This window comes from Pyrus communis, chromosome 3 (genome assembly GCF_963583255.1).
Source record: "Pyrus communis chromosome 3, drPyrComm1.1, whole genome shotgun sequence".
Lineage (NCBI taxonomy): Eukaryota > Viridiplantae > Streptophyta > Magnoliopsida > Rosales > Rosaceae > Pyrus > Pyrus communis.
In genome coordinates, this window is record NC_084805.1 from 1,850,744 (window position 1) to 1,864,711 (window position 13,968).

Consider the following 13,968-nt stretch of genomic DNA (forward strand, 5'->3'; position numbering starts at 1 on the left):
GATGTGCTAATGAGTTATACTGTCTATAGTCTTTCTTTTTCTTGAATTATTTTGGGTCATTACCATGTTCTTTGATATAGCTTTTTTGCTGCTTCTGAAAGGTGGTTCAATTTTTATTTGCCTAATGATGGTAAGCTCATTTATGGAGCGGTTCTGTGGATTGTTATTAGGAGCCTTTTCTTTCATTTTCCTGTACTAGTTGCTGTCACCATCAACACCACCATCCTCTCTCTCTCTCTCTTTCTCTCTCTCCCCCTCTCCCTCTCCCTCTCTTGCTTGTATAGTTGTAGATGTGAAGAGGTTCATAGTGATAATCCACAGTTAACTGGCAATGACCAGATATAGCTATGAGATCTGAAGGCTCTTCAGTTTTTTGAATTTTAAATTATTTTTGTTCCTTTAGTTATTTCAATAGACATTTCCTTTTCTGGTCATTGCAGTATTGTAGACATTATCTTTGGTTTAACTAAAGAGCACTTTGGGCATTGCAGTATTGTGATTACTATAAATGCACTGTTACTTTTGTATTGATTTCAAATTTTCTGTCAATAGAAAACCAAAGAACACTTTCAGAATCGCAGTATTTTTGTATATAAGGCAAGCTCCCTTCAGAGTCAAACCGCTTGTATATTGTTTCATATAAAGCTAATAAACCATCGTCTGAAAACTATCGTTGTAGATTGTTTTTTGTTGAAAGATGGTTATAGATTTTTTGTTAACTTTATCTTCTGGTTCAAATATGATGCTCATCGATGGAAAATTCAAAACGTAAAGAGCAGTAGGAATGGTTGATTCTTCATGATCCCGTACTAACCACAAGCACCACCTCTCTCTCTCTCTCTCTCTCTCTCTCTCTCTCTCTCTCTCTCTATGTTATGGAATTGTGGGGAATGATGATACATGCAATGGTCTCTGAGCAGTTTATAAGTGCAATTGTTGATGGAATTGCAGCCTAGAAGGCTATTTATGGCCCCTGGAGTAATTGTACTTTGGAGATGTTTCATGTTATTATTGTCATCATTCAATTAACTAATTGTATTGCAATGGAAATTACCGATCAATATATTTTTCAAGATTAGTAGAGCACGATCCCTTGAAGTAGCGATTCTGTGCTAATGGTGAGCTCTACTGTCTTTAGTCTGTTTCTTTTTCTTGAATTATTTTGGGTCATTACCATTACTTTAGTCTAAAGAAAGCATTGCAATTGGCACTGTTCTTTACTGTTTATTGTACCTGAATTTCAATTTATTTACAAGATAGCTACTCGGATGCTTTTAACCCACTTTCACTTAATTTACAAAGTTGCCACTGAGGCTTAAAAACCTTCTTTTAGCCGTTGGCTGCATTTCATGTTTGACTCGGCAAAGACAGAGGGGAGGGGAACATCACGCCCGACAAATTGGAGAGAGACAATCGCTCTCATTTTTGACTGGGAGACAGCTGGGTGTGCCTCTGGCGAGCGGAAAGAGGGGGACAGAGCGACGACAGAGGAGGGAGACACAGGGCTGACAGATTGGAGAGAGATGGGAGCTACTGGTTTGGACTGAGTGAGAGAGAGATTTAGGTAGGTGCTCTGTCAGGATCTATGGGATTTTCTCCCATTTTACAGAGAGAGATGGGCAGGGAGAGAGATACATAGCGGGTTGGGTGGGTTAGCGACTTTCATTTCCTTTCTTTGTGAGCTGCAGTGGGACTCGGTGAGAGCATGCCGTCGGGAGAGAGAGAGCGAGCGAGCAGAGAGAGAAGAGAGACAGGGGGCAGAGAGAGGCAGATTTGGTGAGAGGAAAGCATGCGGCTTGCAGGCAGACAGAGTCACAGGGGGTGTACGATTCGAGGGAGAGGAAGGGGTTGGTTTCGAAAGCTCTATCTAGGGTTGTTCCTGCAAGATTTGAACAGTGTTTTCCCTCTTCTCCACTATTTTCCTTCATTCCCTTTTCTCTGAACCAGAAATTCCTCTTCTGGAGTCTCTCCCAGTGTGGAACCCCGCCACCACCAGGCGCCATAGCTGCGTCAAAGGTTTGCGTGTTGAAGTTCACATCAACGGCATCTCCCTATAACCTAGGAGCTTGGTTCGGATCGGGCAATTCCGGAGGCCCTGCCATCGAGGTTAGTCTGAAGCGATTCCTATCTTATTGACTTATTGCATGTCAAAATCTGCTTCAAATTTGTGATTTAATATAATTGGGCTTTAGAAAAAAATTCATGATTTTGTCTAATCCAATTGAATGATTAGAAAAATTTTCATTAAATTTCTGGGTTCCTGGGGGGTTCTGAATCGTGATGTTGAGAGAGCTTGGTTGCTTTAATTGCTAATGAAATTAGCTTCTAAAAGTTCATAATTTGCCTTTTTTATGTTCATTCTATATTTTCTTTGAGTTCAGATATATTTGTTTTTTGTTTTTTTTGGGTGATGTATTGCCGATGCCAAAATATCATATTTACAAGGACAAAGATAGCAAGGTTCTAAATCAATTTTTTATCCTGGTTCTGCTGCTGGGTTCACTATCAGTAAAAGGCACATGAAATATGGTATTGATTTCAGAGCCTTTGATTTCTCAGAATGTCTTCATATATTGAATGTCATCTGAATTTAGTTGTAGTTAATTTGTCAAAGTTTGTTGTTGTTTAGCTTTTTCAAATGGCAGTGTTAGTATTTGCCCAGTATTTTTTGTGAATTCCAAACTTTGCTTATAATTGTTGGTATGTAAAAGCTGCCAATTGGATTTGTTCCCCAGATGATAATGGCATACTAATATAATGGTTGTTCTTTTGCTTTGATGTACGAGTAAGAAGATTGTTTTGCCCCTTATGTATCCTGCTTCTTTCTGTTCCACGAAGTTGCCAAGAAAAAAAGTACTTTGTGATCGTTTTCTTTCTTATGGTGATGTGTAGATAAAATCTGTCTTTTTTTCTTTGTATCAGCAACCTATTACCCCTTCATGAGCATGTTCAGTTAAGAAACTTTTGATTTTTCTCCTGTTTAATTTCTCATCTGATAGGTTCAATATTAATAGAGTCCAATTAACATCCATATTGGAATGACAATCGAGAAATGCAATGACATACTTCTAATTCCATCCTCATTAAGTGTCTTAGTAACAATCAAGAATTGAATGACATGTTTCTCATTGTTTGTTTCTGTTACAGATCTACAAAGGATGATGAAAGCTTTTCGTCACTGATCTTTGGAGAAACAGAGGCATGCATATAAAAGATGTAATTACCTAGAACCTTTGTTGCAGTTGAAGCATGTCATCAAAGAGAGTAGTCAATTAACAGTTGCCAATTGATATTAGGTCTTAAATATAATTTTAGCTTTCATTTTTTTTTTTTATAAATTAAAATTTTTTACAGAGTTTTATTTTTATGTAAGGTGGGTGAAATATATATCTATATATATATATATATATTTTTTTTTTTGTAATATTACTTTGATTTGCAGATATGTCATTGCAGCAATAGTACATATATTTTCAATTTAAACAACATCCTATATATTTTCATACTGCATGTCATCTAGGTAACCTCAAACAGATGTGTTAAACATTTTTTTTCTAATTTGTTGTAGTGTGTCCATTTTTTGGTGCAGAGCTCCATGATTGGCTAGCGTGCATCTTGGTATCTTCATATGCATGCAATGTTCAGGGATCCACAGGAGTCTTGGGGTACATATATCAAAGGTATAACTTTTGGTTATGCAAAAACTTCAAATTCGTTTTTTTATTTGTATGGTACTCAATTCCATATTTTATGCGTTATGCTAATGAGTTTCGGTTCTATTTTTCCCTGCATTATTCTGATGATTTGGATGCTTTGTAGGTGAGATCTGCCACTTTGGATACATGGCTCCCAGAGCAGGTTGCATATATCCAATGTAAGTACCAATGCTGTTTTACCGGCTTCTTTCCATTCTGGTAGTAAGGTCATATCTCTGTCAAGCAAGGTTGCACTGAGAGTGAGAACACCGAGGGCACACTCTCTTACCCTCACTGACCCACATTAAAAAAGAGGCACATTATGTTTGCACCCTATTTTTGCATATCTCTGTAAATTTAGCTATTTTTTACCCAATTTTTTTTTTCCGTTAAGCTTTCATCTTGCTGTAAATTTAGGTGTTTTCTATCTGTGCTGGTCCATCTGCTTATACTTTTCAAATGTTGGTTCATCTTATGTTACTTACGGAATGATAATTATCGCAGGAGGAGGAGCAGAGGGCATTACTGCAAATGCAGTGGAGAGTTTTGGTAATAAGCCACAAGAGGACCAAGAAGTGAATTCTAAGAAGGTTGGCTTTATAATAGATTACTCTCTTTCTCTCTCTCTCTCTCTCTCTCTCTCTCTCTCATATCCACAAACACAGATTAAATTACTATAAGTTGTTTAGTTGCAGTTGATTGGATGTATTGGTTAATCTTAATTTTAGTCCACATAAATTACTATGGCTGTGGAAATTGAACTAAAAAGTACATTTCTTTTTTAAAATTGAATTTTTTTTCCTACCAGGAAATAGGTGGTTATAAATTATTTACTCCACTAATAAAGAATTTTGTTAAATTAATATAAGCTATTTAAATGTTTAATTTCCATTTGAAAGCTTGGGGAGTTCTAGGTATGTTGTTTATTGAAGAAGCTCAGTCTCAAATCCCTCAAACGGTCTCTCAGTTGCCACTTTGTTTTCGTAGGTTGTGGAACTTGATTTTCTCCATCCGTATGAATTTGTGCCTTAGGTTATGTTTATCTGCTAAGTGTGTATTTAGGAAATGCTTATTTGATGAATGCACTGGTGTAATTGATCAGTAAATTACTGGAATTGAATATAAGTGAAAATCTAACTTCTTTGATTCGTTCACCCATCTCTTGGTTATTTAAATTCTTTACAGATGCCTATATTGATTTGTGATTTTATTGGATTTACTCTGGTGAAATGTGTGTTATCTGCATTGGTGTATTGATTAGCATTTGTTTTTTTTTTATAATTTGGGGTGTGAACCATGAGTTACTTTACAGTGGTCTGTCTCATTGAGTTGCAGTTTCTTCCTTGTGCACACGAGGTAATTCCACGAGGTTATTCTCAGCAGCGAGTACTCAAGGAGGGCATTTTTGAGGACCTGAGCTTGGCCAACAAGCAGCTCCGGTTTGTTTTGAGATTTTTAATGGTGTGCTTGCTCTTGAATTGGCAAGAGATGGTCCGGCTGCTGCTCAATCAGCTCAGAGTCTTGGTTGATGAGTGCAAGAGGACCTTCCAGGTTTGTGATTTTCCATTGTTTTGTTATTAGGGTGCTTTGATTTGTTAGAAAACATAAGTTCAGTGTTCACGTTCTTGTTTTGTGTATTTTTAATCTTTTCTAACTGACCACTATGTTCTGATTCATTATCCTGTTAGTTAACTTAGTTAACTCTATGTACTTTTGTGCAGCCATGGGTAATGAAACGGGAAACAGTTATTGGGAAAAAGAATTGCCACCAAATTTTGACAGAAGTGGGACGGAGAAATTTATTTGTGCCAAGTACGTTATTTTCTAAAATTAATTATGAGCTTTATGTGGAACATGGAGAATGTTCAGTTATTATTTCCTTCTGCTCTTTTAACTTTCTTGGGAACTTTCAGATATGAGGGAAAACTGTGGGTTGCGAAGAATGCAAAGCAACCAGTTCCTCTCTTAATTCTGATTTGTGAAGGAGCCTGTGCTTTTCCTCAAACCGACGTTGTCTTACTTGATGAACAGCGGCACGATCGAAGTCCCTCACCCTCTGTTATCGTTGGACCATGAGGTGGCGGTGATCATCTCTCAGAAAGCTCGCGATGTTCCGCAATCCACCGCCATGGATTACGTTGCGGGTAAATTTGTAATTTTTGTTATTGTTATTTGTTAATTAATCACTTTTTATTTTATTTTTTGAATGTCAGTTAATTAATCAGTTAATAGTGTTGCTGTTAATGATTTAGTTTAATTAAGCAGTTAATAATGCTGCTGCTAATGATTTAGTTTTAATATAATGATGCTGTTAATGATTTGGTTTTAAGTTTAAATCTGATTAGCGAAAATCGGATGGTGTAAGGTTATGCACTTGCTTTGGATATGACTGCCAGAGAAATTCAAGCTTCTGCTAAGGTAATTATCGATAATTGGATTGTTTTGATGCGATCAAACACGGTAGTGAAATGTTCAATTTTATGGCTACAAGTTTCTAATTAGAATGCTAATGCTGCAATTCATGATAATCATATGTTCTGATTTAAACAGTTACTGCAAATGTATTGTTGCTTTGTGATGAATGAGTTATCTTTTGCATTTAAGACTTTTCGTTTCTCAATACTAAGTCTAAAATAGAGATTTCAGAGCAAAACATTGATCCAGTATAAGCGAGTTGTGATTTTGTAGTTTGTTTATGTTTCCAGATAAAATCTACAGAGATTAGAAAGAGAAAAAGGGCAAAGGAAAGCTATGGTGACTCTCGAAAGATGGTTCAAGTCTCTGTTGGAGGTACATTGGATTTTTGTTTATTATGTGTTTAGTAGATTGTTTGGACTATAGATTTGGATTGAACTCATTGTTGTCCGTGTATATAAATATATCTGCGTAAATATATTTGTGTGAATATATGTGTGCATATAGATTTATACATGGTTAGGACTAATAATGTTTGTGCTGTCGGGATTTTCTGTTGGGATTGGGGGCTAATAAGGACTAGGGATGTTGGATAGCATCTTAATTTATAAGGGAGTTGATTTTTTCTTCTCTGTGAATCAGGATTGACAATTTCATTTTGCACAGGCCAGACCGATTAAAGATGCTATGATGTTGTCAAAAGATAAACCTGACATATAAAGTTGGATATTTCAAAGTTGCCTGTTTTCTGTTTAACCATTTTGTTTTTCCTACTTCTTCAGTTTCAATTCTTACTTTCGACTACTACTTTTAAGATGTTGTTTTGGCTAGACTTTTGGATGAGGCCAGTCCTGCAAAGATATAATATTCTCTTCTTTTACATAAGATATTGCTTTTTTTTGTCATTCATCGCTTTGAAGAATGCATTTGATCTGCTTGAGCATAATATTCTGATCTCAAACCACTTTCGCAAAGCTGATTTGTTATCTACACGTGTGCTATTTTCATTTCAAATTGTGACTGCTATTTTGCTTTTCCCCATTCTCATATTCCTAACAAGTGACCTCTGAAATTTATTGCCTATATCTTTTCAAAGCGCTTCAGGTATGAATTCACCTCACACTTCCTTGACAGGGGAGAATCAGACCATTGAGTGGGCTATACGACTAACAGGTGCTCTGAACATTGCCAAAGCATTAGATCACTGCAGCAGCGAATGCCGCCCATTGTACCATGACTTAAATGCATATATGGTTGTCTTTGATAAGGTGTTGTCTCAAATTTTCTTTCCCAAACGATAATTAATAAAATAGAGGACCAATTAAGTCTTTGAAAAACAAATTTCTTTGTCTACGTTGCTGAGTATTTGGAGCTTGCAACTTTCATTGGGTATTATATTTGATTGAGTTAAACTTGGATTTCTGGATTTTGACTTTTCCATTTGTTTCTCTGTTGCAGAGTTGGCTTCATTTCAGTCCAGTAACTCTCTAAATAGGTCCAATAACTCACTAAATAGGTAAGTTGAGAAGAATTCAGTGTTGCACGCCTTTTTTGGTATGCTGTTTAAATCTGTCTGTCATTTTGTTCATTCTTCATGCTTAACTTTGTTCTGCAGGCTTCCTATGGCTAACTTAAGCATTTAAGTTATTCATTTGTTAAAGATGTTAGCTATTTTGGAACAGTTTGAAAGTTAATGCATGACTCGAGGATGACTTTTAGCTTATCCCACTTATCTTTCACGCTCTCACTTCATTCATGTGCTGAGTCATGGTTTAACTGTCTAAATTCAACTAAAAATGGCTAGCAGGCTAAAAAGTGATTAGATCTTGAGATGCATATTTTGGTTTCTCATTATTTCTTTGTTTTGTATTTTTCATTTATTAATGTTCTTTTGGCAGCTTATTTGATTGTATTTGTGGTTTCCCGGGGACGAACAAATCCTCTCTTTAAACATCGATTCTCAGAAGAATCACATTTCTGATGGCCTCTGGGAGAGAATGATTAGTTGGAGGTTTAAGCTTTTGATAAGATACAAATTGAAACATTAATTTGTGTTTGTGTGTTTATCTCTATATATATTATTATACATATGTGTAATCATTTGCTGCTCTACTTAATCATCATATTTTTTATTTGGGTTTCTGAAGTTTTGGGACGAGTTCGCCGCGACCAAAATTTATGCCTTACTTCGATTCCAAACTATCCAAAGCTGCCTTCTTTATAGATCATCAAAGCAGTGCTGAAATTCTGAGAAGGTATATTTAGAAACAATTATTGAGTTTTACCAAAAATTTTGCTCATTTTTTTTTCTTCATTTTCTTATGAAATTTAGGTTTTTGAGTAATGGGTTAGGAATTAATTCTTAATCAATAATAGGTATTGTAGTTGAGTTGCAAATAGTGTTGAAAGTATTAGATGATCTTAGTTGCGTGGGATTATTGTGTTTCTAATCCACCAAATTCATGTCAAATATAGTGGCGATTCTTGGTGTACCTGAATAAGCCATACTCAGTTGAATGTATATAAAAGCTAAGCTGCTTATCTTATTGACCTCATTCACTCATGTGTCCCTCTGTTCATTCATGACAGTTGGTTCCCGCCGCAATGCGCGGGCTAATTATCTAGTGTTCTCTAATATAACTAATTTGCTGCCTCTGAAAGGTAGTTCAGTTTTTATTTGCCTAATGATGGAAAACTCATTTTTGGAGCGGTTCCGTGGATTGTTATTAGGAGTCTTTTCTATCACTTTTGCTGTGCAAGTCGCCGTCGTCATTAACAACACCATCCCCCCCCCCCCCTTTTTCTCTCTCTCTCTCTCTCTCTCTCTCTCTCATCATTCTTTTTCTCTCTCTCTCTTTCTGTGGCTTGTATGGTTTAAGATGTGAACAGGTTCATTGTCATAATCCACGGTTAACTGGCAATGGCCCGATATAGCTATGAGATCTGAAGGCTCTTCAACAGTTTTTTCCCTTTTGTTTTCTTAAGATTTGCTTGTTCAATTTTAAATTATTTTTGTTCCTTTAGTTATATTTATAGACATGTTCTTTTCTTTGGTTTGCAGTGTTGTAAACTTTTATCTCTGGTTTAGCTGAAGAGTATTTTGGGCATTGCAGTATAGTGTTTATAACACAAGCTCCCTCTAGACCCAAAATCCTTAGAGCTTGTTTTTCTCACAGAGAGAATCTGAATCTCTTTTGCAAAAATTTCACTTTTTTCTTTCTTTCTTAGATTCCTCTTTTATCCAAGAAAGCAGTTATTGTAGATTCTTTTGTATGCTTATAGATTTGGTACGCACAAATCTGTGTAATGTTTATTGTGTTTTAAGTTTACAAAGCGACATGCTAAATTACTCTTCTTTTTCTTTTTTGATTCTTGCTTGTACGATTGAAGATCTGTTGAGGTTTATAATCGAGCTTGTGACCGTGATGACTAGATACATATTTTCAAGGCGTTTCTGCAGAGACATTCTCATTAACACGCTATTTGAATTTATTGCTATAGTTGTATTGTATTGATTTATACATTCTCAATAGTTACATATTTTACCCTTTTAGTCGTACAGTCCATTCCTCTCAAAGGTGCCCTTGCAATGCTAATTCAACCAATTTTATGAGGCCTCAATCAACTGAAAATAGTTATGGTGTCTGTAATATGGTTTAAGTCTAAGAGTATATGTGGCTTTGTTTTCTTTTCGCTTGGTTGGTGCAACAAATGCGAAACTATGAAGCAGTGATTTTTGCATATATGCTGCAGTATAGGCTTACGCATTTGCCCAATGATGCAGACTCATGTTCTTGGTATGCTTTTGATTTTCATTATGAGCATCTCCACTTCCTATATTTCTATCGTCAAGAGTAGCCATCTGCTCTTTTATGGTGGTGGTGGTGGTGGTGGTGCTGTTGTTGTTGTTGTTGTTGCTGCTGCTGCTGCTGTCATATAAGATGTGGAGAGGCTGTAAATGAAAATCAAAGCTCAACATCCTTAAATATAAATTCAGGATATGATAAGGACTGAGGGCAATCTTTTGTTTACTTTTACTACCCAAGTGGTGTTGCGTAAATGACTGTTTTTAGCTTTTCATGTTTAAGTTATGTTGGCAATTGGTGCAGCTCTTATCCGTGTTGTTCGTCATATCTATATCTTCATCATATGGAGTCATATGTATAAACACATATTGTCTCTCTTTAATTTGCCTCTGGCTTTATTATTGATTGGGGTGCAAGCTGGGATTGGAAATTTTGTTCCAATATTTTCCAACTTTTGTATGACTTGTGAGAATAATCAGTATTGTGCTGCTCACTTTACAATTTTTCCCTTAGTTTTATGTCATTGTTTGCTTCTTTTGTGCAATACGATAATTTCTGTACCCAGTCCCACTGTGTGTGGGTTTCGGTATTAACGTCTCTAAGTTCATAGAAAGAATTTGATGTGTCTATATGAGTATGATTGGATTTCTAGAGCATGGGAGGATTTCTTACTACGGCAACTGTGTATTCTTTTCTTGTAATGCTTTTTTCTCTATGGGCTTTTTTCTTGTAATGATTTTCGTGATTCTTGTTACCTTTATATGAGTAAAGCTATTTTCTGGTGTATATGAAGGTTTTAGGTTTTGAAATTTGAACTGAATTCGCAAAGCTGGAATTGGTGCCGTTATGAGGGAGGAATTCGTTAAGAACATGTTTGTTTTAAAGACTGATGTTCGGCTTTTTAATGATGCTTTTAGTCACTCTTTGTTAATAAGCCCAATGATGAAATCTCATTTTGTGAAGCAGTGCTTCACTTTAAGCCGCCAATTACTGTGCCACGCTGATCATCGCCATTTGCCGGCTCCTTCTTCTTCTTCTTCTTCTTTTCTATTGTTGTTATTATTATTATTATTATTATTTCTGGTGATGATCCGATGGTGTTCGTAAATGGTTTTTGGCTTTCAGTGATTACTGTTTATGAAGTTTTAGTAGTGGTCTGAGGGCTCAAAACATCTTTTGGTTTTTTTTATTCAATGAAAGGCAAATGTATTCCCAGTATAATTTAAATGTGTGGTAATCTGTTTATTAATAATCTGTTGATGTAACTATTAATAATGTAGATTGAATACAGATAGGGACAGAGTTTACTCCAAGCAGCATTACCACAACTTATTTACTAATTCTTGCCCTACTCTTCCGCATGCATTACTAAATTTCAGGTTATTTCGGTTCGATTTCTTTTAATAGAACGTGTGATTAGGGTGTTTCACAGCTTTCTTTTCTATTCTGGTTGGCTGTATCCTATGAGTGATTGCCTCTTTTGTTGGGTTTTCGCATTGCAATATAAGTGTATTGTACTGTGATGGAATCTCATATATGGTCGGTTTTTCAATAAGCCCAATGATGGAATCTCATTTTTTTTGAAGCAGTGTTTCACTTTAAGCCGCCATTTGTTGCACCGGACTGATCATCGACATTTGACTGCTGCTGCTGCTGTTGCTCCTCCTCCTCCTCCTCCTCCTCCTCCTCTTTATTATAAATAATATTTCTGGTGATGATCTGATGGTGTCCGTAAATGTTGCCTGGCCTTTAGTGATCACTGTTTATGAAAATTTTGTTGTTGATGAGGTCTGAGGGCTCAAAACTTAATTCGTCTTTGTGTCTGGCGTCTCTTGATATGTTTTGGTGTTTTGCATTGCAATCCAAGCGTAATTTGATGCAATCCCCCATGCTGTTTGATAGTTTTATCGTCTTTAGTTGTAAAATGTTGTAGTGAAATGAAATGAAATGATAGCGTGTGCATATCATGTCTCTTGGTTTGATTTTTCTTTTCCTTTTTTGTGCAGAGAACAGCTACTTGTTTATGCCATTGATATTGGGAGAGGAGAGATTCAATTCAAACACGACCTCGAATGCAGGGGTAAATGCTTTTTAGTCTTTTTAGAAAGTGTAATATTCATACAAGTGAAATGTTAAAACTATTATATTATGTCATAATATTGTGTTTTCTACCTTAAAAGAAAGGGGAAGTGTGAACTAAATCAAGTGGGTAACCGTTATATCGACTGTTTCCAACTTCGTGGTTTAGAATTAGGGTGGTTATACGATTTTTAATTTGTCTTCCTATTCTTGCCTTTTCGATTTCCAATAGTCGTCCGCATGTGCGTTAGTGACAGTTAGCTCTTCATGGTTGTGCATTCCGCAATTCCTCATTACCCGTAATACCCGTAACTGACAGTCATTTACGCGCATGGACCACTACTTTAGGCTGTTCTTTTGTTTCTATCTTTGAAGTGGAAGTAGGGCAAGGTCAAGGCCCCCGTACAACTTGGATGTAGGTACGAATGTGTCAAAAATCAACGTTCAAGATACCTGGCATGGTTGACGGATAGTGGTGAATCGGCTATGGCTGCTATCTGGTTGGGGTTATAAGAGAGTGTGCTTGTGTACTTGGGGCATGGTTGGTTTTGGGCTAAGTTAATAGCAGACTTAAAATAAGAAAAGGGCCTCCGTCGGGAAGGGAGCAGTCCTTGTGAGAGTAACTTGTGTGATACGGATATATTACTATGCCAACTTGTGTTATTAGCATAGTACGTCAACATGGTGGTGTCTCCGTGTCGTACTTGTCCTTTTCCTAAGGCTCATTCTCAAAGAAACAGTCACCTTTGACCAGTTCCAAATTATTATACGATGTTATTATTGACGTTGGGTTCTAAATTTATTTTGTTTCCTGATAAAATCAGCCTTCTACATTATTTAGTCCACAAGGATTTGCACAAAGATTGTTTCCATAAATCAATTTGTTGAAAAGAATTTAGTGAGCGGTTATCGGTCTAGTAGTATTTTTCTTTTTCATGCTATGAAGAGACTTCAAGTTCAGTATGTCTCATTCACTTATTTTAAATTGTCAATGATATTTATTCATGACTGCTTATGTAAAATTTACTTTGCTCCTAAACGGTTTTAATGAAATGCTTTAATAAGAAACCTCGCAAAATTTCTATTGAAAATATGAGTGCTTGAAAATAGAAGCGTCGACAAAGCGTTTCCCCAAAAAACACTCAAAGTATTTTTGTTGAGCGTATTTTTTTTTTGTTAAAAACGTTTTTTTTTTTTTTTTTTGTCATTTCGGAAGCAATCATTCAATGAAGCCTTAAATTATTGAATCCAAATGAATGACACATGAATGACATCATCAAGAATATAAAAAAGTAAATGGCATCATCAAAAATTTTAAAATAAAAAGACAATTTGAAAGAAGAACACTGGCGAGAGTGGTACAAGCCTTCGAATGAGATCACATCTGTTTCTCGTATATCGTGCAGTGAGTTTTCGTCAGGTATTTTTTATATTCAATTTTAAATGAAAAAATCGATAATGATTTCTGATCGCACGATATATAATGAACGGGTGTGATTAGAGGATTTCCAAGATCCTCACAAAGAGGATCCGGCGAGAATCCTTTCTCCACACTTCCCACTCCATCCATCAAATCATTTAACAAATTGACCAATTCCAAAAGAGAATCAAAAGCTCATGTTCCTCTCGAAGCTCTTGACTCTTCTTCAACTTGAAAACTACATTTACTTGTGGTCCAAGAAACAACCCATATATAATATATGAATGAAAATGAAAGCTGCAATTTGTCTATCTTTGTTACCTTTTCCCCTTCTTTAACATGTGCTTAATTGTTTGAAGTGATCAAACTTAAATATAATATTTGATTGAGTGAATGATGGGTCTCTTTCTTTGTTTAGAAAGATACACAAACAGAAGCTAACTGCGTTTCACAATTTACATCTTTGATGTGATTTTTCTAAATATTGAAATTGTATTAATTTATTTCTACAATTTAATAATAATATTTGATTTTTTATGAAATTAATGATATA

The 13,968-nt window shown here is 35.8% G+C and overlaps 1 protein-coding gene and 1 non-coding gene across 7 annotated transcripts; both read left to right on the top strand.

The window, feature by feature from the left end:
• Positions 1-886: 886 nt before the first annotated feature.
• Positions 887-973, top strand: LOC137730402 (small nucleolar RNA snoR118). The gene has a single exon (XR_011068161.1). It is a non-coding gene; the product is annotated as a small nucleolar RNA snoR118 (small nucleolar RNA).
• Positions 974-1,439: 466 nt separating this feature from the next.
• Positions 1,440-12,621, top strand: LOC137729801 (uncharacterized). Of its 6 annotated transcripts, XM_068468824.1 has the most exons (14): positions 1,458-2,106; positions 3,148-3,216; positions 3,590-3,680; positions 3,820-3,874; positions 4,200-4,285; positions 5,031-5,246; positions 5,417-5,507; positions 5,609-5,839; positions 6,061-6,113; positions 6,401-6,485; positions 7,245-7,378; positions 7,569-7,626; positions 8,258-8,365; positions 11,923-12,621. In XM_068468824.1, the coding sequence occupies exons 8-12, from the start codon at positions 5,719-5,721 to the stop codon at positions 7,599-7,601; spliced, it is 426 nt and encodes a 141-aa protein (XP_068324925.1). In that variant the 5' UTR covers positions 1,458-2,106; positions 3,148-3,216; positions 3,590-3,680; positions 3,820-3,874; positions 4,200-4,285; positions 5,031-5,246; positions 5,417-5,507; positions 5,609-5,718; the 3' UTR covers positions 7,602-7,626; positions 8,258-8,365; positions 11,923-12,621. The 6 variants fall into 6 exon arrangements, with proteins under 6 accessions (XP_068324924.1, XP_068324929.1, XP_068324930.1 ...); XM_068468823.1 differs by lacking the exon at positions 3,820-3,874 and having other exon boundaries at positions 1,440-2,106; XM_068468828.1 differs by lacking the exons at positions 8,258-8,365; positions 11,923-12,621 and adding an exon at positions 8,009-8,250 and having other exon boundaries at positions 1,457-2,106.
• The last annotated feature ends 1,347 nt before the right edge of the window (positions 12,622-13,968 follow it).